The sequence below is a fragment of the Physcomitrium patens genome, chromosome 2, assembly GCF_059467195.1.
Source record: "Physcomitrium patens ecotype Gransden chromosome 2, ASM5946719v1, whole genome shotgun sequence".
NCBI lineage: Eukaryota > Viridiplantae > Streptophyta > Bryopsida > Funariales > Funariaceae > Physcomitrium > Physcomitrium patens.
The window spans coordinates 11,403,007-11,426,288 of NC_143411.1; the positions used below are offsets into that span (position 1 = coordinate 11,403,007).

The 23,282-nt window shown below is 38.0% G+C and overlaps 3 protein-coding genes across 5 annotated transcripts; 2 read left to right on the plus strand and 1 right to left on the minus strand.

Moving 5' to 3' along the window:
• Positions 1-2,099: 2,099 nt before the first annotated feature.
• On the minus strand, positions 2,100-5,541 carry LOC112276229 (putative mitochondrial import inner membrane translocase subunit TIM21). Its single transcript, XM_024507356.3, has 7 exons — positions 5,294-5,541; positions 5,010-5,076; positions 4,507-4,673; positions 4,174-4,355; positions 3,818-3,866; positions 3,271-3,390; positions 2,100-2,506 (listed from the first exon to the last, which is right to left on the minus strand). Exons 1-7 carry the CDS (start codon positions 5,495-5,497, stop codon positions 2,324-2,326), a joined length of 972 nt encoding a protein of 323 aa, XP_024363124.1. The 5' UTR covers positions 5,498-5,541; the 3' UTR covers positions 2,100-2,323.
• A 480-nt stretch (positions 5,542-6,021) lies between these two features.
• LOC112276212 (phenylalanine--tRNA ligase alpha subunit, cytoplasmic) lies at positions 6,022-11,723 on the plus strand. 3 transcript variants are annotated; one of them, XM_024507327.3, is made up of 18 exons: positions 6,022-6,156; positions 6,453-6,630; positions 6,717-6,932; positions 7,088-7,144; positions 7,321-7,376; positions 7,623-7,715; positions 7,905-7,995; positions 8,216-8,253; positions 8,452-8,490; positions 8,661-8,737; positions 8,984-9,068; positions 9,347-9,443; positions 9,609-9,705; positions 10,070-10,141; positions 10,319-10,385; positions 10,508-10,633; positions 10,994-11,048; positions 11,291-11,723. In XM_024507327.3, the coding sequence occupies exons 2-18, from the start codon at positions 6,475-6,477 to the stop codon at positions 11,342-11,344; spliced, it is 1,476 nt and encodes a 491-aa protein (XP_024363095.1). In that variant the 5' UTR covers positions 6,022-6,156; positions 6,453-6,474; the 3' UTR covers positions 11,345-11,723. The 3 variants fall into 3 exon arrangements, with proteins under 3 accessions (XP_024363095.1, XP_024363112.1, XP_090102666.1); XM_024507344.3 differs by lacking the exon at positions 6,022-6,156 and adding an exon at positions 6,173-6,314; XM_090246540.1 differs by lacking the exon at positions 6,022-6,156 and having other exon boundaries at positions 6,340-6,630.
• Positions 11,724-14,204: 2,481 nt separating this feature from the next.
• LOC112278840 (uncharacterized) lies at positions 14,205-22,345 on the plus strand. The gene is made up of 17 exons (XM_090246501.1): positions 14,205-14,692; positions 14,916-15,051; positions 15,573-15,707; positions 16,217-16,356; positions 16,590-16,771; positions 16,877-17,060; positions 17,396-17,600; positions 17,929-17,975; positions 18,266-18,421; positions 18,806-18,939; positions 19,150-19,216; positions 19,431-19,461; positions 19,791-20,173; positions 20,320-20,676; positions 21,081-21,176; positions 21,634-21,696; positions 21,814-22,345. Exons 1-17 carry the CDS (start codon positions 14,678-14,680, stop codon positions 21,817-21,819), a joined length of 2,337 nt encoding a protein of 778 aa, XP_090102627.1. The 5' UTR covers positions 14,205-14,677; the 3' UTR covers positions 21,820-22,345.
• The last annotated feature ends 937 nt before the right edge of the window (positions 22,346-23,282 follow it).

Below are 23,282 nucleotides of genomic sequence, written 5' to 3' on the forward strand. Positions count from 1 at the left end.
GACCTGAAATTCTTTAAATGCACTCACTTTCTTTTGATTGAATAAAAAAAACCAACTTAAATTCCAAAAGACATCTAATCAAACTGTATCTCTATATACATCAACCAACTATGCTATAAGTTCTTGATGCAAATTTTAATCAATGTAACTACTAACTAAAATTATTCCTTTCTATCTTTTTAGTTCTATCAATTAAGATATCATAAGTAGGACTTCTTTTTTCTTTTTCTTTTTCTTTTTATTAAAATCACTTTTTTTCTAAATTCTTTCTATCTTTTTTAATTTCTAATTTAAACTTATAAATTGCATGTATTACACTTATTTATTTAGACAATAATATTTACACTTGATAGACCTAATACTATTAATCATAATAACTCATTATCACACTCTTTTAATTTCCAACTTATCATTGGAAAATATTTTCCTCCTCAAAATAGACTTATCAATTCAATTTTGATATTTACTTCTAAATCTACAACTATTATTCTATTGTCCTTCTCATATTTTGTTACTATTGAAGAATGAATATATATACATTCATGATCTACAAGTCAAACTCAAATTTTGTTTACCAATTCCATTTAATTGTATATATTCTTCTATCCTATAATAAACTATTTTTGCCTAGCAAAATTGTGCAGAACGAGTACTGTGCTAATTATCTTGCACTGTGCTACAAGCTGGATGACCATGCTACACTCTATCAGCCGTCCAGATCTATTCGTTGCTCCAATTTTGATGACTTTTGGCTTGTTGAAATCACACGGTATGTGACTTTAGCACCATCAATTTTGGCAGCAAATTAATGGTCAAGCATATACATATCATTCTCCAACGTTGGGTGTTTCAAATTGCTACAATAGTGGACCACTTATCACTTGAATTGTTGTCAAAAACTCATCTAGTCTCCAAATCCAAAAACTATTGGCTTGGCAAAAAGCAGGTTTCAAGAGGCTCCTACCCAACAAAATTCAACTCAAAACTCATCCATCTAATAGTCCAAACAAGAGGTGATTAACCTGGCTTCGGCAACAATCTGCGAGTGATAAATGAGTGAGAGAAGTGGCAGAAAATCAAAAAAAAACAAAGAGAACTAGTGTATGAATGCGAGGAAACCAGACGAAGAGCGTCGGAAAAAGGTATTCTCTGACCAATACCACAATCAACGCCCCCTAGAACAACCTAGCAACAATTAGAATAATCACTTTATTCATTTCTATCTTTGTAGATAAATGAGGAATAAAAGGGTCTAATAATGTTTTTTTTATTTTGTACCCATCCATATTTGTAGGCTAAATTTAAAACTTTGTAGTATTTAAATGTAAAAATAAACTACCACCTGTTCAGCAAAAAAATTTATATCAAGTCAATGCATTTATTTTCAATTCAAATAAAGCTCTGGAGGATGTCACTGCTTTACCTTTAATGCAGAAAGGAACAAGATCTATACCGGAAATGAACTAGAATGGACTACAGTTTATGTTTAACCTATTTAGATGTCTAGGAGGCAAAAATTTAGTTATAAACATATATTATTACTTTCTCTATCTAATAGATATGCTCTTAAAATATGAAAAAAGGGAGGTGGTAAGCTTTATCTATAGGGAAAGGTGGGTTAGACATAATGATGTTATAGTCCATCATCGGCAAGTGATCAACTGTAAAGGCAGGGAGTTACCTCGTGTGCGATTTCTAGCGTGGTCCTTTGAGCCAAAATATCTCATTAGAAATAAGCAGTCTACACCTACCAACATTCGGATCATTGAAGCTAATTCCGAACACTGCACATGATATTAACCAGATCAGAGATTGTAGTCGGTAACATTGAGAAAATTCATGCTTTCTGATCAGGCTCAGAAATTTACAATATTCAAGAGAACTCGCATTTCAATGAACTCCTCCTAGTCACTGTAGCCGTAATTCTGAACACCGCTGCACAGAATTACAGCTGAGCGTAGTAATTGTTTAAACTAAACTGCCTGATTAGGCATCTTCCACAATTAGCAATAGACTTCGAAATCACGATGTTCCCTAAGGGCATAGCGAATGCGATGTGGTCCTGTTGTAAACAGCATACGATATACAAACGCAAAATCAGAAGTGAAGGTTTGTAAGCTACGCATTTCATGCAGCGACAAGGAATACAGCTTTCGTAAATCTAACTTCGTTCAAGCTACTCCATACATTTCTAATAAAGACGCAAGTAACATGGTGCAACGCTTGTACACAACCCTGGAGAAGTAAAGGATAACAGCAGAACTCGTCTTAAACCTCTTCAGAAAATCTCACTGCTTGGATTTTGATATGATGCCAACAAAATTTACGATGCTCGCATTGGCAATGGCACTGCAGGCATGTAAGACTCTAATGTAAGACGGGTTGGAGTAGGCGAAGTTATCTCTACTATCAAATCAGTATACTTCCACTGCTTATCTTCCTTGTCTTTGAACATTTTACTATACACTTTCCCTGCTCCCTGGGGTCCTCGAATGTAAAACATCACCTATCACAGCACGAAATATGCAAACATTACTAATGCTTTAAAAATTTCTCGACGGTGCTGCTACTGCCAGGCCAATGTTAGCATGTAAAGCATCGAGCTCCATAAAAAGAAAATTCATACTACAAGTCTAGTTTGAAACAGGTGGAAACAAAAAATTAAATTAAGAAGACTAGATCCCTGGCCACTGGTTCAGAACGAACCCACTTTGAACAAGCTCAACCTCGATGGAAAGCTTCGATACACTTGAGTGGGTGTCTTTCTATGAAGAAGGACCGTCGAGAAATTTCAAACAATTTCATTTCCCATCTTTCTTTTCATGTCGTATTACGAGAGTGAGTTATCCACTTTATCATAAATTTATAACACGATGGCATTGTGATTATTGTAATCTATATAGAGCTCCGGCCTTCAAGGCCTTTCCTTGATTTGAACATGTACCACGAAGAATATATACTTAATAAACCAAAAGGCTATATCGAAAGTTCATCCCCAAATGTACCTCGACTTTTCTAGCAAAATCACTAAATCCCCACAGATTTTCAACTAGGCTTCAAGCTTTAATGCTCTAAAATCATGTGCAAGCGTGCTAAAATCATTTTCAACAACTTTGACTAAACGAATGTGACTTAAAAATTATGTATGCTAAGTTCATTTTAACACTGAGAATCAAGCTCCCCTTGTAGATATACGGGCATAAATGTTTCATAATAGATCTGCTAAACGTCCTATTGCTTTAAATGTTTATACAGGTCTGAAAATATTACCTCCACGTGCTCAACCCCATCCTCGTCAACATGGATTCGGTTCGATATTCGCTGTCGGGCAGCTCTGTTCCTACTTTCTTGACCATAACCTGTTATAGGGCTTCCTATCCGCACCATCACCTTAACACATCCCATTAACAACACGACGTCAACATGGAATCCCTCGCCAACCAGGCATGCTCTTAGAAAATTATGTCTTTAATGTACTTTACTTGTCAATCAACAGGTTGCCACTGAATTAACTGTATGCTACGCTGTTCTGGTTACGGAGAGTGATGTGGAAAGTCATGTGGATTAACCATTTGAAGACGACCATAACAGCTTAAAAATAGCGAATTAGCATTCAGCCATCTCTGTCAAATGGTAGTCACTATTGTGCCCTCCTTGTGGTTGAAAGACAAAAATCTAACAAAGTGCAGCATGGGAAGTAATGTGCGCCAAATCAGTATATCTGCTGACACTATGGACCAAACTAATCCTAAAACAAAAATAAATACCTTCCACTACATTAGCTACAAAAGCCAGAACATAATGAAGAATCCAATACCTGATGATCATTTTGGACTCGTGCTAGAGAAATTCCAAAAATCTTGTACCTGCACCACATCATACCATATCAGGGTCACTCCTGAAACATACACCATACCCAACCATAATCTGAAACTAAAAAATTTCAATTCCACACTTAAGTAGGATTGCAAGTGCTGTATGATAGGACTAAGATTGTCCATTACCGAATCCCTGCCCACTTTTTCTGTATAAAAAGATTTTAAAAACTAGATGTTTTGAAAGAAACTATAACTAGCCTTAGTATAACGTGTGATTGCAGAACAATGTCGTAACAAGTCAATCACGACTGTTGAAGTAACGTTGAGAGTACAGATATGGTAATGGTAGACATACTCTTTGGGCTCGAAAATCAGTTGCTTCAAAACAGCATAAGCTGCAAATCCAAACACAGCTAATCCGGCCAAAATGACCACAGAGTAGGAAGCACCTTCAACTGCGGTCACAGGCTTCTGGGGTATCTTGTCCGTAATTGAATCGAACGGGTCTTCCTCCGGTTGCTTTGACAGGCCTTTACTCTGCAAGATTCGTGGCACTGGTAAGAACGCATCTCGACGACATCAAGCGGGAAAGCATTCCAGGAATGCATCAATTCACAGGTTAATCAAATAGGTTAGAATGAATACCTCCAGAAAATAGACCATGAAAGCTTAAAATGCTGCTTCTTACCTCATTTTGAGCTTGTCGTAGAAGTGGAGAGGACTGGGAAGCAATCCCACGGGTGGAATATGGAAGAAGGGACGCAACGTGCTCTTTCTTAGGGAGTTGATGCAACATCTGGGATGTGGTGCAAGTGCTGAACCTACTCATTTTATTAAGCAACACATTCCTGTACCCTGAGACCAACAACCCCACGGCCGAAACCATAAACAGACGAAGCTGAGAATACACCAGCTCAGGATAATCTTGACAGGTTGAGCAAGATCTCCATTATTTAACTGTACACTCAAAATACCACAAATAAAGCACACAGGAAACAACAAGCTCGTTCTCATCCTCTACCCTCAAACTTCATGCGAGGAAGAGATATCTACAGGGCACTGCACAGAAAATAAAGATGGCTTCGACGTCCAGACATCCTCTACAAGGTTCAAATTCTTGAGAAGTGCATATACTCCTGCAAAAAAAACCTCGATAAGAATCCAAGGCTGAAGGTACCGGAAGAAACGTACCAATGAAATTTACATCAACTTGTTGGATAGAGTCCACACCCCCTGTCCGATAATTAAGAGGTACAATCTGGCGAATTCTCCCACAGTAAGAAACCTCAAGTACTTTCCAATGCTTCCGAAGGGCGCAAAAACATCAAGGCATGTCATTGCAACATTAAGTGACCTAGATGATTCCAGAGCTACGCCAGCAACAGAGTATGCTCGTGACGGTGCGACTCTGATCAAGACTTCATCACCAACAACCGATCCGAAAATCAATTAAAAATTATACAGCGTGAACGAACCTGCGATCGGGGACGCATGATCCGCTTCAGAAACCCTTGACTACTGGACACACCAGACGAAGAGAAATAACAATAGCCTGTAACCTCCAAGTCTGCCTGATCGGCAAGGAGACGAGGCTTCTGTTGCCGAAGTGCGGCATCCCAGGTTCGCGCAGCGCCAGAAGCGAAGCGCATCCTAGCCTTTCTGACCAGGACACCCGCCATAGCTTCACGATTCTCTGCAACCCTAAACTCAAAACCTCAGGGACAACAACAAAGACGAAGAACCTTGACGTGAAGGTGGCAACACTAGGGCCGCCCCTGCTACCGCCCTGTAGCACGGGACAGAGCCCGAGGAACGCTCCTCCATACTTAACAGAATCGCACGAATGTCATTGGTAACCTTGCCTCTCTCAAACCAGTCGAAGCAAATCCAACATTCCCTTCAAAACTTAACTCCACACTTTTAAAAAAAACTCTCATTTAACACAAATCATACTGCTAAGTTAACAACTCAAACATAAGTATGATTATACACTAGCATTTTTCCATTTTTGGGTTAATAATTCAGCATTAAAACTAATCACCCGCAAGATCATCATAAAAAGAAACATATTTTAAAGTTTATATACCCAAAAATATATATGTATTTGTATAAAAATTAAATAGGAATACGACATGAGTGTAGGATGTATGAAAGTACGATTAGGGTATATATATACTAGTGAGTATGTACGAAGTGGGAAGACTGTAACGGTAGCCGCCTCGCGCGTATGAACCCTGAACCCTGAATCCGCAGTTGCATCGACTGGCCCTCTATCTCAATCTATTCCAGTCTGCGCACGCGTGTTGGCCCTACTCGTAGTTCCGTTCTTTCTTCGCAGGTATGCTTCTTCTAGAGTATTATCAATGCGTAGTCGTCTCTGCAGGATTTTGAAGCGAGAAGCTCGAGAGGAGATGGTTTTTTTGTGAAATATAATGTATTGAGGGGCTAGAGTGATTGAGAAAGAGAGAGAGAGAGAGAGAGAGAGAGAGTTTTGAGGTGGTTCTGGTATCCCTTTTCTGTATTCTGGTGTCGAGTGGCTGATTTTAGGTCAGTGATTGCTAAGGGTGTATTTTGTAAAATTTGGGGATGATGGAACTTTGATAGCTAAGTGGGTTGTGTTTGTCACGGCTGCAGGTAGTAGGGAGGGAGCTGGGTCATGGCCGCTACCGCGGTGGAGGAGGCCCTCCTAGGTCACTTGCAGAAACTGACTATTAGCAATTCGGAGGAATGGGCCTCGTCTGCTGGATTTGACCACAACCTCGTGAAGGATGTTGTGAAATCTCTGCATGGCTTTGGCTATGTGGAGGCTGAGGTGGGTTTTTCCTTCGTGAGTCTCATGGTCTCCCGGTGGTGTTTTTTTGTTGTTTCGATTCTGAATTCGGGTATTTGGGTTTGCAGACCGTGAAAAAGGTAAGGTGGGTGCTCACTGCCGAGGGCAAGATGTACACAATGCGGGGTTCTCCCGAGGTCCAGGTGTTCGAGGCTGTTCCTGCGGAGGGCATCTCTGCGGCGGATTTGAAGGGGAAGCTGGATGCACTGGTCTATGACGTGGGGTTCAAGACAGCGATGAAGAACAAATGGATTCAGTTAGCTAAACCATTGATTATCAAAAAGGTGAAGCTTGATCTAGACTTTGGAACGTGGGCACTGTACATTGCTTCCTCCACGAGCCAACGAGCGTCATCAAGTGTTATCTCAAGTTCCTAAACGGAGTAATAGATTGTACAGTTGACGTAGCATTTTCTTGGTCTGTTGGTAATGTGGCACAGGTTGAATCGGTGAAGGATGAGGTCCGAAACCTGCTGACTGCCATCCAAGAAGGAAAGGTAACATAGAACTGGCTTTGTATTTACCTGAATGCCAACATTTTTACTAAGATGATCGTGATGTGTGCGTATGGCGGGTGGTCAGGCATTCGATGCCCTATTTCAATTGCACTTGTGATATGATTAAGGTCTGCTATACTATCCGAAGCCCTAACTTGTTCTTAATCTTAATCCAGGAAATTCCGGATGCAAGTATTAACGACCTGAAAAAGAGACAGCTCATAGAGCGCAGGTATTGGAAGATTTATTCCAGGCCTGTTAGGATACTGCCTGTCAATTTTTGCGGATATTACAAGTATCACTAGCTTGGATTAGTGGCTTTCGTAAATTACAGAACCGTCTAAGTGTTCTTTACTCTAGCAGGCTGGTGGAACTTTTCGTGATTTATCCTTTTCAATTTGTAATCGATCAGTGACAAACATTTTCTGCAAAACATTCTCTAGGTGATTATAGGAAATATTGATTTTTGTGTCAACAGGAACGAGACATGGTTTTCATTGTCTAAGGGACCTAACTATGCTCCGAAGAGAGTGAAGCCGGAGACAGATCTTACGCGTGATCTTCTACAAAGGTACTCCTAGACTACCCCTCTTAGACGAAGTGAGCCTTCGAGCGTGCGAACTCGGTTTTGACCAAATCGCCGGTGAGAGTTTTATTAGTAGGATAGTGTGTAGGCTAATTCATATGCAAATTAACGAAAGAAAAACTGATGCAATTTTCAAAATTTTGTGTGGTGACGGCTGATCTGTCGATATGACAGTGGGGAATGGTTGAAACGAGACTTCAAACCTTATAATTTTAATGCATTAGGCCAGCCCACTGAAGGTGGTCATCTTCACCCCTTGCTGAAGGTAACTTCAGCTAGCACAGCCCTTTTCATTTCATCATTGAGACATATATAAATCTGAACTGTAGCTGATGCGTCAAAGCCGCCTCTTACCTGGGAATGCAAATGTACTGCTTAGGAAGTAATTTATCTGTTGTGTTCCATTGGATCAGTTTCAGAGTAGTTGTTTATAGCATTCTGAGAGTACGTTTACAAGATTTTGTATGTGCGGATTTGCCTGACAGGTGAGAACGCAGTTCCGGAATATCTTCTTGGAGATGGGGTGAGTTCTTCTTGTAGCTAGGATACTGCCAATTTTCTGCACTTAACATGGTGGTATTATACAATTTAAAAATTTGGTGTGGGGTGATCATCGTATCTGTTGGAAGTGTGTGATTGCTGGAAGCAAGGCAACTTTTTCAGAAGTCTTGTGCTTTTTGTCTGTGCTCAACGCTGATTTCGTATAACTTTCACTGATCAGATTTGAAGAGATGCCAACAAACAATTTTGTAGAAAGCAGGTACTTGGAACGCATCAATCACCTATTTTCTTCTTATTTGCATTTATTCGAAACTTTCCCTTAGATTGCATGAAATTAATACGCATGTTTGAGACTGCACCCTCTTCGGTACATGTTGTTGAGTTAAGCGTTTTCTAGTACTCATATTGTTTTGTTCGTGGGAATTGTAGCTTCTGGAATTTCGATGCACTGTTCCAGCCTCAACAGCATCCAGCCCGTGACTCTCATGACACCTTTTTCTTGAAGGGTGAGTTGCCCGTGACTTTTAGGTTGCTAGTGGTGCCGAGCTTTTCTATTACATAACTCAAACAAGTAAGATAATGGCTATATTTTATTGTCTGCGGTACTTGATCAATCATGTCATTGCGTCAAGGACTTTTTGAATGGTTTCTGCTGATCCACAGCTGTGGTGTCACTTGTATCATTTGCCTTGATTCACTACTGTTGTAGAAACCTATCTTTGTTTCAATTAGACTGTAATTGTACCCCGCAGCCCCAGCTCGGACAATAGAGTTACCAGAGGATTACTTGGAACGAGTTAAGAAAACGCACGAAGAAGGAGGTTATGGGTCCATCGGGTATTAAAAGCAATCCTGTTGCCTCTGGATGTTCTCTGATATTTTAGTTTCGGATGCTTGTGTTACGAAAGAAGTCCTTTCTCAACATAGATTCTTGGGCTAGGGCAAAATTACCAGGCTCCGTCATAATTTTAAGTTTTTAGGTCTTGGACTCTGCTCCTAAATTTTCACATCAATAAGCAGTTAATATTTGTAGGTAGAAATGACGTTGAACGTTTCATGTGACATGAAGGTTATCAAGTCAAAGTGGACCTCATTGGTGGATATTTTTTAATCAGATATGGGTACGACTGGAAGAGGGATGAAGCCGAAAAGAATTTGTTGCGGACACATACTACGGCTGTCTCATCCCGTATGCTTTATAAACTTGCACAGGTTTGTCGTGCTTTGTTCAACATGTTCCCGCATATTGGAGCTTGATGCAGAGCTTCATGCAGCCGCGCTCTGAGTTCTGCAGAGCTGGTTTCGAACAACTTTGTGTTGTTTCTTGTTATTCTTTTCTGGTACATGAATCTGATTAAAATATGATGGCTCATTTAGGATGGTTTCACACCAAAGAGGTACTTTTCAATTGATCGGGTGTTCCGTAACGAGGCTGTGGATCGTACACATCTCGCTGAGTTTCACCAAGTCGAAGGTCTTATTTCTGCTTCGTTGTGATAATGTCATTGTTATCCAGTGCTGCATATTATGCTTTTTTCTATTTTTCTTTTTACTGGCGGGGCAGATAGGAGAAACTTGTTGAAAGTTTTGAAAATCTTAGAGTGCGAATACGTTGCTGATGTTTGCTAGACATATCATTGAGCTTCCTTGAGTTGTTACTTTTAGTTTCCAGTGTGTTCCTAATGTGAGGATTTCATATTTAGACTTGTGCTATTATATCGGTATGTTGTCTTGAGTCAGTTATTGGTACCTAGTGTTTAGGCAGTTTTTGAACCAAACCCATGTGCCATAGTGCGCTGCAATGGAATCGCTAACTGCTTTTTATTATCATTCTTCAGGTCTTGTATGTGATAGAGGCCTCTCGCTTGGGGATCTTATTGGCGTTTTAAATGATTTTTTTGCGCGCCTTGGTACGTTTCTCTCTTCATTAAGTTGTTGTCATTCGTGTAATATTATGCCCTCCGCTTGCTCTCATGCTAGATTTCGTTGCAGTTTCTTTTCCGTAGCTCCACGTCAGGTCAGGCCTACTTTATTTTAGGTGTCTTTCATGTTCTCACATCATCGGGATTACGCCCTGGTCTTTGCAGGAGTGAAGAAACTTCGTTTTAAGCCTGCCTATAACCCATACACTGAACCCAGTATGGAGATTTTCAGGTGTGAATATTTGACCAGAAAGATGTCAGCCTCTTGAAAATGATGTACGCAGAGCCATTCTATCCTTTTCAAATGGTTTATGAAATAAAGACTTCTAATTATTTGCTTCATCTGCTCTGCAGCTATCACGAAGGGCTGAAGAAGTGGGTGGAAGTGGGTAATTCAGGAATGTTTCGACCGGAAATGTTGCAACCAATGGGCCTTCCAGAGGACGTGTCGGTTATTGCGTGGGGTTTGTCCTTGGAAAGGTACGAGTATTTGCGTTATTATGAGGTTACTGGCTACTTTTTGAGCGCTGCTAGGCTTGACGTTGCTGTTGTGATCATCTGGATCCTCCCTTGTTTCTAAACGAGCGTTGAATTTCATTATTGAAATGATACAATTACTGAGTTCTTTCTCTCCAATTTTTTCAATCATTATTTCAGATCTTATGGCATTTCAGATATGAGCTCTAATTTTAGGTATATTTTGAGGTTGAGTGCTTAAATCACGTTTAGTGGATTTAATTTTAGTGCTCTATTTAAGTCCTAATAATGGCTTCTGCTTCTGACTATTGACCTCCTGACCTTTTTTTATTGTAACAATTCGTGTGTTCTTGTATAATTCAGGCCAACCATGATTATGTATGGTATTGACAACATTCGTGATCTCTTTGGTCATAAGGTGAGCTTCATATTGTTCGCGTTATTCATTCCGACTTCCTTCAAATTTAGTAAAAGAGTGGCTTTATGCATTCTGTGGAATACAATAGCTATTATGGAACGCATTTTCTTAATTTTGTACTTATTGATCCGTCCAGTTTGTGGGTCTCTGCCTATTGGCTTGTATTTATGAGGAAGGACTCCTGTGGAGGGTGAATTATTGGTTTGAGCTAGTAACGATGATCTGGTTGTTTGTTTTTGCAGGTGGATCTGAGGCTAATCAAATCCAATCCAATTTGCCGATTAGGAATCAAATAAGTTATCAAGAGGCAAATAGACGATTTGATAGACTATTTGGTAGACTAAGGTTTATTTATGTTATGACCCCTCTCTAGTCCTTCGCCTTAGCTGTCTCTTGTCCTTCGTCTTAATCCTCCCTTGGCCGAAGGGAGCAGAGTTCTGTATGTCGCGGGTGGGCGTGGTCAAGGGCAGGTATACAAAAAAATTGTTAAAATTGCCTGACATCCATTTATGGATGAAGAAGAAAAATTAACATGGTTTGAGTTGGGTACCTACTCTGCGACCCAAAATGTCAAGTGAGGAGGGAGTTACTAGAGTTTGGCAAGTAGAGGCCTAGTTTGCATTTGTATTACAATATTCATCTCGCTGGAAGAATTGCATACCGCTTTTATTAGAATTATGGGTAGATTTTATATGTGCATGATTAATGTGAGTCAACAATGTAAAACTGCTATTTCAATTCTTTATTGTACTTGAATGTTAAAGAAGTGTCTTAGTCCTACGAAGGAAGATTATTCTATTGGAATTCCATGAAGAAGATGAAAGTAATATTATCTAGTATTGCTTTCTAGTAACAAGTACTCTATTTGATATTCATTTTTTAAAAAGGATGTATTTAATTAAACCATTATTTAGAATAACCAAAACCACTACAGCCTTTCATTGAGAAATTGGTTTGGTGGATCAATGGGATAAATCACATATGTTGCAATATTTTTGGTAATATAAAATAGTTTATTTTAAATGTTTCTATTTTACTTTTGTCAATTAAAATGAGACATGTTTTATAAAGCTTTCAGTACATGCAACTTAAAAGTCAAACAGTGTAATATAAATACTGTAGTTATTTAAATTGGCTGCAAGTAACTACTTGTTCTAGTTGACACAAAGAATTAAAGTGATTACATCATGTACTAAAAGCTTTATAAAAGTGTATAAAGCTTTATAAAATGATTCATGTTTTATAAAAGCTTTTAGTACATCTTATATGAAGTGGCATTTAATATATATTATTTAAGTTTAATAGTGTATTTTTTTTCTAATATTTAATTTTTTATATCAATTTAGATTTGTACATGAATACTTCAATGTAGGAGTAGTTGCACAACATGTAACTAATATTGTTTCTACCAAATTATGCTTAATGATAGAAATTGGAATGCATTATAGAAATTATTCATGTAAATTATTTAATTAACATCATAAATTTTTTTTTGCAAATCAACACCAACATTTAAAAAAGCACTCATAAATTGATAAAATAAAAAAAAGACTAAGAAAATATAATTAATATTCTTTTTCAAATAAATTTAAAATTTTTAGTTTTAGTTAACAAAATCCATGGTTTTTTACACAAGTTAAAATATTTATAAAATGTTATGAGTTTGATCTAGAAGATATTATATATAATACATTAGTAAACAATTATATATAAGTATAAGGTAATTGTAGTCGAATCATAGAGAGTGTTCTTTTTGTACAATTAGAAAATCAATGTTACAAGTTTAAGAATGTTCTATATGGATAAAATCAAAATAAAAGAATAAAAACATGAAATTAAGAAGAAATTTAATATTTTTTTACACATGTTTATAAACTAAACATAATAAAATAACTTGTGTGTGAAAATATATACAACAGTACATGATGAATTCAAGTTGGCAACAAAAAGATTATGTAACAAGTTTTAATTTGAAATTATAGACTTTTTAAACATTACATGATGATATTAAATTACATTACTATTATTTGATTAATATAATAACAATTTTCATAACATGTAGGGTGATTAATTACTCTATTAAGAATTCCAATGAAGAAATGAAAAGATGCTAATAATCACTTCAAAAATGTTTTTTTAATATATATATACATATATATATATATATATATATATATATATAATTTCAATACTGGATGAAAACTATCATTGTTATTTTAAAGTCAATTTTTAAAATATATACATTAAAAGAGTTATTTCCTATGCTTCTATTGGATAAACCATTTATGATACATTAGAGAAGTTTATTTAAATTACATAATAGGATAGTGCATAGTTTTATGCCAATTTGGTATCTTTCAAAAGTCAAGACGCAACATTGCATTGATTTATTCAAGATTATAAAAAGTTATGAAGTTGTTTGTGTAACTATGACATGGAAAAACCATAGGCATCCAATTTCTCAAATATACATATATTGTATTTTTTATTATATACTTGTAGAAGAATTTTAAGATGTTGTAAACAATAATTCAATTGGCCTACAAAGAATTATAAGAAAGAATTTGTGTTTAAATATTTCATATTTGATACTGTGTTATAGAATATTACAAGCAAAGTGCAATATATATATATATATATATATATATATATAACCAAAAAATTAAATAAAAAATAAAAAAGTACGATTGCAATAGATATAAAAGATATTTTTAATGTTCTCGGTTTTTTAATGTATAATCATATGTTTGTTAGTTCACCATGAAGTAAACGTCAACATCAAATACATCTTTGCTTAAACAATGTTTAGTTTTATGTAAAATTATAGAAAAAAAAAATCGAATTCTCTTTTTATTTTTATATTATATATAAGTGATATATACATATAAATATAAATAAAAATTATTTCTAAATAAAATATATATATATATATATATATATATATATGAGAACACAAAATTATTTCTAAATATATATATATATATATGGGAACACAAAATTATTTCCAACGAGAAAACGACCAGACGGTAATGGGAACCTGGTGGTAATAGGTCAAGCAGCAGTGACAGGAGCTACCCACAGGAGTGGAGGAGCAAACCCTAATGCCCTCCCTCCTCGTCCTCCTCGTCCTGCCCTCGTCGAATCGCCTCTCTCAGTCCCTGTTTCTGAACGAGAGAGCATCATCATCTCGCTTCATCGCTTCATGCTCGTGCCCCGAATCGCACCGTGTGCTGCTGGAATCCCATCACTCCCTCCTCTTTCCTCCCCCCTCTCACTCGCACCTCCTCCACCACTTGGCATCCCTCCCTCTCACGCTATGCTGCTGCTGCTGCATCATGCTGCTTGCTTTCTTTCTCATGCTTCGCGAGACGTCCTGTAGTAGTGACGCGTTTCGTTCTTCGATGCATGAGGCCTGTTCTTTGGTGCTGGGCTGGGTGCATCTTATGTCCGACGAGTAGAGTTAGGTCGGAGATTTGGTGTATCATTCCTCGAAGGCTATTGTTTTCCGAAGAGATAAATTCCGTGCGTGCGAGATTTCGAGGAGGGAGAGCATAGGTAGGAGTGTGGGAGAGACCTTGGCGTTTCCAGCTGGCTCGGTGTCGTTGTGTCATCCGAGGGGATCGCTCAATATGAGTCATTTGCAGGTACATTGGTTGAGAGTGTTCGCCCTCTCTTTTGGAACTGTGTTTGATAGCTGTTGTTGGAATGGTGCGTGCGCACAACTCGCTTTAATACTCACTATTTTGGACGCGCAGTGGTCGCCCTCTTCGGTTATGTCGGTGCTTCTATGATCGCGTATTCTCGTTGGGAATTCAGAACTTGATTTTTCTCGTTTTTCGCACTCACATTTTACCGCGGTCTTCGCAGAAGCCATCGCAGAATGGTGGTGGTCGACGTGGAAGGATCGACAAGGATGTCGTGAGTCGGTCAGATAATCAATCTTGGAGACAACCCGCGCGAACAACTTCCGGCTTTAATTCTAACTCGAATTCCCATCTCCAAGGTCAGAACTTCTTCAACATGCATTAAATCGTATCGAGTTCGGTGCCCCGTTGTATACTTCTGCGTTGTACGATGATTGGGTTGCGAAGAATATATCATGATTGTAGGCTGAAGTGTCTGGTTGATGTCTGCCGAGGGGAACGAAATCTTCGACTGTACGCGTCTTCGGCTTATTTTCGGGGCTTGTTCAGCATGTTACAACATTAATTTTAGTAGCCTTTAATTGCTTTCGGCTTTGAGAAAGTTGCTGCAGCGTCTTCAATGCAATTATGAGCAGAGCACAGTGTTAAATAATGCGGACATCTGTGTCTGTTCAGATAATAGCCGACACCCATGAGTGGCTCCTATATCACGAGTTCCTAGCAGAGTTTGTTTTTGTTTTATTTGTACTGTGTTTCTTATGATCTTGACAGTGTCTTGAAAATTAAGCAATTATTAAACTCATGTGTGGAATGTCAAATAGCTGGAAATCTGCCATATTTTGATAGCGTTCTAGATTTTGACTTTGATTTTGATTTCCAGGTGGGAACAAAGGAGCTCATGATCGGCTTGTATACATGTACACTTGCTTGATTGGCCAGCATGTTGATGTTCAAAGAATCGATGGGCATGTATACTCTGGAATATTTCATGCCGCTAGCTTTGAGAAGGAAATCGGTAAGCATTATTCCTCGACTTTTTACTTGGTAATTGTTGTATTTAGTATTCTCGTTTCTTTGTTGTATCGCTTCATTTTTTCGGTTTCGTTTTCCCTTTACGTCCACACCATCACTATACCTTTTTATGTTTTTTTCCTTCTTTTTCTCGTGTAATACCTTGTATCTCCAATTATGAAAGTCGATCAGTCAACTAATAAAACATCCAGTCATTGTAGTTTGTGGTGGATGGTATATGCCGGCTCTTTTTTCGAATTTTCTCCATCAGTTATTGGTATTGAAGGCTTTACTAATATGTCTAATGCCATGTAATATGTTCTGTAAATTAATATCAAATGATATTATTAAATGATTTTTTGCATTATTATTCGTATTCTTTCGTCTGACATTCGTTGGCTTAGTCATGTGGTTAGTAAGACATATCTTGAAGAGGTTACTTTTCAGAGATCTTTGTGATGTGAACTATGCCAATCCTGGCATTCCTAAAGCATCATTGTTGTCATTCATCAGGAGTGATCTTGAAGATGGCAAGACATGTCAAAGAAGGTACGCATCCAACACAGGGTGAGTCAGGTAGAGAAGCAGCTAGGAAGCCTCCGATTAAAAAGCTTCAAATTCAAGGGAAAGATATTGTACAAATTATTGCGAAGGTTAGTTGCATTGTTTATATTTAATAGCCATAGCTAGAATACTGTACTTAAGGCTGTCTTTCTGCCCTTCTTTTTGGTGCTGAACATGGCAGTTTTTATGAATTGTGCATATATTTTTCCTATTTTTGTAAAAGTTTGTGTTGTCTGTTAACACACTATATTTAATGGACTTGTCCGTCTGGAGTACATTGTTTTCGTCATTATCGTTTATCTCGTCTTTCTGGATGATGCAGGATGTTTCCCTTAGTGGGGATGGTTCATTCAACTCCCGAACTCGAGAGAATCGCTCTGACATTGTAACTGATTCAGCTGTTTCACAAGGTTGGCATCGGGAATCTGAGCGTGAACTGAAGCCATGGAAGCCCGATGATGAATCTTCTGATCCCACAAGTTTTAACTTGAGCAACGCGTGGAGGTTAGTGACATATGGTTCCCAATGATGTTTTTTCACTATCTTAATATCGCCCTTCTTGTGGTGCTTAGTCACGCTGTTTTTGGAATTGCCTCTTTTCTTTTGCAGCGGTGGGAATTGGGATCAATTCGAGGTAAACAAAACTTTATTTGGTGTGGAAACTACTTTCGATGAAGAGTTATACACAACAAAGTTGGTACGAGGCCCACAAATGCATGAAAGAGAGCGAGAGGCCCAGAGAATTGCTCGGGAAATCCAAGGGCAGCAAACACGGAATATGCATCTTGCAGAGGTATTAATTAGTGGTTAATCGCTCGTGAATTCGGACGAAGTAGTAGATGCAGTATTCTGCTGTGTATGCCTTGGAATAATTTTTAGTTTTATGTAGATCTTTAATCTTCTTACGTTTCTTTGGATGTCTTTGAGTTTGTTTTGTTCAAGTTTATGTTGATTAAATCATCCTGATTATTTGCGTTTTAAAAATTGTGGTTTGCTGAATCTTTTGGACTACTGTTGCAGTTCATATAGTGTTTTGAGGATTTCAGTTTATCATTGGTACTGGGTTGCCTGCTTCTCAGTAGTTTATTGTATTGACCTATTTTCTAATAGCAAAATGGATTTCTTCAGGAAAGAGGAGTTCATTTGGCTCCCGAGCTGGAAGCTTTGGATGAAGAGACTAAGTACTCTTCCGTAGGGCGTGGGTTTCAAGATGAAGGTGACGATGATGAAGATCTGCACATTGACGACCGTAATGATGAGACATTTGGAGAACCAGTCACTTCGGTCGGTGTTAGCTCCTCTATATACAGCAATTCTAGCTTTCCTATTTTAGGTACGTCCTTTTAGACTAGATGTTGAGAGGTCAAGTATGCAAATCTTTCTAAGACCCATAGGCATCTTTTAGCTACTTTGTATGTGATTTTTTCGTGGTGGGATTGGAAATCTAATACATGAATATTATAAATAGATTTCTCTTAGTACTTGTGCTGGTTGTGGTACTTAGGAGTGTTGTGATGTTCAGATACATAGCAGTAGTAGTTAGAGTTATTGATAATCGTGAAGTGATTTGTATTTATTTTTGTTCAGCAGTTGAATATGTGGTGTACACATCATGTGTATATATTAGTTGATAAAATATGTGATTCTTGTTATTCCTGTAGGGCAAATTGATGGTGGTGAAAGCTCCACACCGTCTGCAGATACACAAGTAAGTGGTAGCATCGATGAGTTATCTTTTACTGGCAGTTTGAAAGTTGCATTCTAGCTGGGCTCAAGATTGCTCTATAGATCTACCTAAAATTATAACTTTTCATACAACATATGTACTACTTTCGGACATGTGGAAAGTGGAATATGATTTCTTGAGAAGGTATATTGGGCACAGTGATCGCGGACTGCCTGAACAAACCCCCGCTTGATTTTTCATAGCTGGTGTGCTGTAGTATTTTCCTCGTGCTTCGTGATAAAATGCTCTCTGAATATGATACATGTGCGCAGATAGTAAATGACATAAGATCAGAATTTTCGCGAGAGCATCAGGACCAGTCGGTGGGAAAGGAAAATTCAGGAAGCTCTGAAATGGTTTTGGAGAAGCTTAAATTGCGAAAACTGTCGCTTATAAATAGTGGTGACACAAGTATACACTCCAATAAGGTATCTTCCTCTTCCGCCTCTCAAACAATTTTCCTTCATAAAATCTCAAATTTCAGAAATTTATTTATTTAATTTGGGTAGTTTCTTGTGTGGTCTAATGACGTCTATAAATGTGAGGTTCAGAGACGTGTATTCTCAAATCGCAATAGCTTTCATGTAGTCTTTAGCAGAGCTAGTATCATCTATTAATTTAAAAGGATGCCACCTTGGATGGCACACTGAATCTTAAGTGGTCTTCAGTATGGGGTTCTTGTTTCCGAGATTGATCGGAAACAGTATTGTTTCTCAAAATCAGTTAATGAGTACTTTGTAAATAGTGTAACCTCACTCTGATTCTTACTCAGTTGTGTTGTTTTATTTATTTATTTATTTATTTATTTGTAGGGATCTGGTTCTCCCTACAGCAGTCCTATGGGAAGGGGTTCTCCACTGATCTCTCCATCAGTTGGTGATCCAGCAGGCATCAAAGCTCTTAATTTGGATCCGAGCTTTCCTCAAATTGCTCCCGAAGTTCACAGGTAGGCATTTTCGTTCATTCATGTGGCTGGTGTTCCTAATTTATCTATTTTTGCTTCTATCTTCTCGTGTTTCTTTTCTAAGAGGTAGACGATTATGGAGGTACAGTGCTTTCGTTGTCACTGGTTACTTTCATCTTTTTGTGTTGGAAGGAGTGTTCCATTGAGCCCAATCGACATTGAATGATGGGTACTGGCTGTTCATTTGTTCAGAAAATTTGAGGAATTTAAGCAGAAGAATAAAATGGAGCAAGTGAAGGCGCAGTCAGAGACATATAAGGTATCAACGGATAACACAGTAATTGAAATAATTCCTAAACTTCTGTCATCTTATGTTCTTTGATGCACTAAGCTAGCCTATCCAATTATCGTCGTCAAGGGCATTCTTTAATTATGTACTCCTTCGGACTTGGTTGAAACCTTCAAGTTAGGTAGATTGCCGTGTTAATGTTGTCTGTTGTGCGTCTAAAACCTGATGGTGTTTGTGTCTGAAGGAGTCGCAGCCACGGTCTCCAAGAACTACAGGTTTCTTTTCAACTCTATTATATTAATTGCTTCTCTTTAATTGTTCAAGTCAAATCGTACTGTAAAATTGTGATTCCTTCATTAGGTTATCAGTGTTATGCTTGCTTCTGCTATTGCTTCCATTCTAAAAATGACCACTATATATATATATATATATATATATATATATATATATATATATATATATATTTTCTTCTAAGAACGTGATTCTACCGGCACCTGCTAAATGTTTGGTCGTAACTTGCGGCTGAGAAAGTATCATTAACAACAATGTCATGTAATATTTCTTTCGTTTGAAGTGAAAGATTTTGAATTATTTTCCATGACAGTAAAAGCTCCCTCTGGAGATATGTCCAAAGATGGTAACGTTCAGCCCCCCAGCAATGATTCCAAATCAAACCTAGCACCAACGTCTGCTGCTCTTCAACGCAGTTCTCTTGCTTCAGCTCCTCCTCCTTCATCATTGCCTTTGCCTACGAGTCTCGCTTCATCAGAGAAGCCACTCACCTCTGTTGTCGGATCCACGGGGTTGGTGTGTATGATACCCAGTAGGAATGCAGTGTCATCACCATCTTCTAGCAGTCAAACCTCAGGACCATTCCTCAGTTTGCGAAATCAGATAGGGTCCACTCCAAACTCACCCTCATCATCCACACAACCTTTGTCAGCTACCTCTGCATCAAAAAAACCTTCGTTGAATGCACATGCGAAGGTATCAATTTCACTTTATTGTTTGTCGATCAGTATTTTTCTTCTAGTTTGCACTATGTGTTCGTCACTACCAGAAACATTCATTTTCATCGTTTAATTTCTTACATTGGAAGGTCTTAAGAGCCCAACTGTCTTTTCTGTTTGCAGGAATTTAAACTTAATCCGAACGCTAAGGCATTCACTCCAAGTACATCTTCCGCTCGTGTAACTCCAGTGGTATCTCAGCAGCATCCAGTTATTGTTCAAAATCCTATCTATTCTGTGCATCCATCTGTTCCTGCGGCAACTTCAACACCAGGATCTCACGTGAACCTGCAAAATATCGGTCAGCAGAATCAGTTCTCCCCGTTTAATCATGCGGTACCCTCGGGAGTTGTTCCAAGTAACCCAGCACCATACATGCAGCCTTGGGTGCCTGGGTTTCCAGTTGGAGTAGGAGTTGGAGGTGGTGGTATTTTACCGGGTCAGCCGAATATGAGAGTGGCTTCTCATTCACAGCAGCAGGTCGTTTGCGTATTATTTGCCGTTTGACTCTTAAGTAGATGTTGACATTCTTGAGCATGCTATGTATTTACATATCCAAGACACTTATCACTCGTGTGTACTAACATTGTTAAGTGTTTTTAGCTTGCCTTCGTTCTTTAATGCCTCATCTATTTTTTTATGTCAATGTATTGTGAATGTCCAGTTAAAATTTATCCTATGAACGGTCTTTGTCAAGTACTGTGTCATTTTCCAGTGATTCAGTTACTTGCTCTTGTCCTCCTAGTAAGCAAAGCATCTAGCATGACAAGAAATAGTTTTCATAGTATATGTTTCTACTACATTGGCTCTCACTTTTCAATTGTGTAATGCAATTCGCAGCAGTGAGTATTGTGTTAACTTTCATTTCTATTTGAACGTTGCAGGCACTGCCTTATGGTCATCCTCAACAAGTAAAATTCCCCATGCAGCCCTCAACTTCTGCTATGCAGCCCGGGCTTTTGCACCCGAACAGCCAACTGGTATCATCCTCACTTTGCCAAAACGTTCCCTAGATTTTGGCGCGTATGTGCATGGATATCATCCATGGTGGGGTCGTTTCTTATTCTAACCAAATTTATGTTGGTCTACGACAGCAGATAATAGGATTTTAGTGTGAATTTCTTTTGAAAAGTCAGATCTTTGTGTCAGACCTTATTATATTTGAGATGCATATTTTAGTTCCATCACATTATGTGAGCGTGCTGGTCAAGATAGCATGCCATGCTATGGTCCGAAATGTTTCTTTCTTTAATTTCTGTTCTGTTCTTCCTCAACATTGTCACATCTAAAGCACCTCTTATGTATCTTGTTCTGGCAGTACTCATGTTCTTCTTTTTTCTATAAGTGGATAGTTTTCCTGAAATTGAGGCGATATATATTTTGTAAACGTGTTGTCAAGATTACATCTGACATTTCGAATTCGTTTTTGCTGTTCAGTATCCACCGCACATGATGTATGGGCAACCCGGAAGTCCAGTTATGTTCATGCCGTACCAACAGGTATAAACCTGCCTATCTATGCATTGATACTCGATGTCGATTTTCAAAGTTATATTTAATGATATAATTTGATATCGATCTGACTTGGGAATGCTTGTATGGGGTATGAATTTGCAGAAGTAATCAAAATCTCCTGATCATTAAACCAGTGGCAGTCGGGGACAAGAACCACCAGAAGAAAGTCTAGTTCCAGTCACATCCTTTACTTGGTTTTGAAAGATGTGGCACCATATCCTGGTCGAAAATCTTGCCTCCCAGCCATAACAGCAACCACAGTTTTGTGAGATTGTCCACTCATCTTTCGAAAAGAGGATAGGGCCGTTTTAGCGGCTTACACAATTTTTTCGAATCCTCACCGTGAATTAACACTATGCAAGCAGGAGGTAGTGGCTCCTGGAATGCTGACATCGTGAGAATGAGGATCTAGGAGACAGTAGAGAAGCTGGGGTTGGAGGTAGCCTGAGACTCTTGACCAGTCTGCACTTCCAGCAGCAATACCCATCCAATGTGTAATTGCTGCTTTACATATGGGTCAAGTCATAAAGACCAAAGAGAATCTTGTACTTTGTCTAGGTGCTGTACACCAGTTCCTTGGTTCAGTTTCACCCATGCTCTGCCGTGGAAAGCCATCTAGTTACGGCTTATTTAAGCTGCTTGTCTGCAAACTTCTGTGTTGGAATTTCCCTGCTGTGGAATTGGAGGTTTGAAATGGTGCCTGCTCTGACTGACCATGCGCTCTTCTGACACTTCTCTGACTCTTGCATTTCTAGCTTATGTTGCCTTTTGATACCTTCGACAAGTTGATAAAATGTTTTTGATAGTCATGATTTGTTAGTGTAAATTTCTTACTAGTTCTGGATTTTGTCCTAAATTTTAAAGTTGTACCCAGGAAGTGCTTTTGTGTAGGTCTATCCACATACTAATATTTCCAACAAATATACATAATGACTGTGTAATAGAGTATTTCTAAGTGTATAATTGATTGTGATTGATGTCTGTGAGAAACATGTAATAAGAAACAAAATATGTACTTGAATCAATAATACCAAGAGTAAATTGTATGTGCATACCATTCTAATTTGTCAACTATGCAGATCCCTCCAAAGTGTTACTTCTGTGTTTTAATTTTAATTTCTTCTTAATGCATGAAATCATATAATTTAACCAACTATTTGATTACATATCGAAAGGGTTGAAAATATCAGAAGAGAGGTAAAACGAATCAGAGCAAAATAAATTACACGTAATCCACGTGAGACTTATGAGCAATATTTTTTAAAAATAAATTATAGGATATATTTTGCTGTAGTTAAGTTCTAATGAAATTAAAACTCTGTTAATTCAGATACATGAAAGTGTCAGCAACAAATCTTATATGTTTTAAAGTAATTATAATTTGTTTGAAAGTGTTTACAAATGAATCGATAGTTGTAATTTTAAAAAAATACCTTTATTGTATAAATGTGTGAAGATTAAACTACAAACAGCAAAATTCAAATAGTTTTTTGTCTTTTTATTTTTATAAAGGTAGTACCTATTATTCTCTTTTATAGTTGTACAACTTTCTTTGAAAGAACTCTACAATG

What these genes read in the sequence shown, in the direction of transcription:
- LOC112276229 (XM_024507356.3), bottom strand. Translation starts at nt 5,497, where the DNA reads ATGGCGGGTGTCCTGGTCAGAAAGGCTAGGATGCGCTTCGCTTCTGGC. An exon ending in AGTTGATGTAAATTTCATTG is followed by an intron (nt 4,674 to 5,009) that starts GTACGTTTCTTC and finishes TGTTGGTCTCAG; the next exon opens with GGTACAGGAATGTGTTGCTT. An exon ending in CTGATTTTCGAGCCCAAAGA is followed by an intron (nt 3,867 to 4,173) that starts GTATGTCTACCA and finishes GATGTGGTGCAG; the next exon opens with GTACAAGATTTTTGGAATTT.
- LOC112276212 (XM_024507327.3), top strand. Translation starts at nt 6,475, where the DNA reads ATGGCCGCTACCGCGGTGGAGGAGGCCCTCCTAGGTCACTTGCAGAAA. An exon ending in TGCTTTATAAACTTGCACAG is followed by an intron (nt 9,444 to 9,608) that starts GTTTGTCGTGCT and finishes TGGCTCATTTAG; the next exon opens with GATGGTTTCACACCAAAGAG. An exon ending in GTGATCTCTTTGGTCATAAG is followed by an intron (nt 11,049 to 11,290) that starts GTGAGCTTCATA and finishes TTGTTTTTGCAG; the next exon opens with GTGGATCTGAGGCTAATCAA.
- LOC112278840 (XM_090246501.1), top strand. An exon ending in TTCTAGCTTTCCTATTTTAG is followed by an intron (nt 17,601 to 17,928) that starts GTACGTCCTTTT and finishes TTATTCCTGTAG; the next exon opens with GGCAAATTGATGGTGGTGAA. An exon ending in CGCAGTCAGAGACATATAAG is followed by an intron (nt 19,217 to 19,430) that starts GTATCAACGGAT and finishes TTGTGTCTGAAG; the next exon opens with GAGTCGCAGCCACGGTCTCC.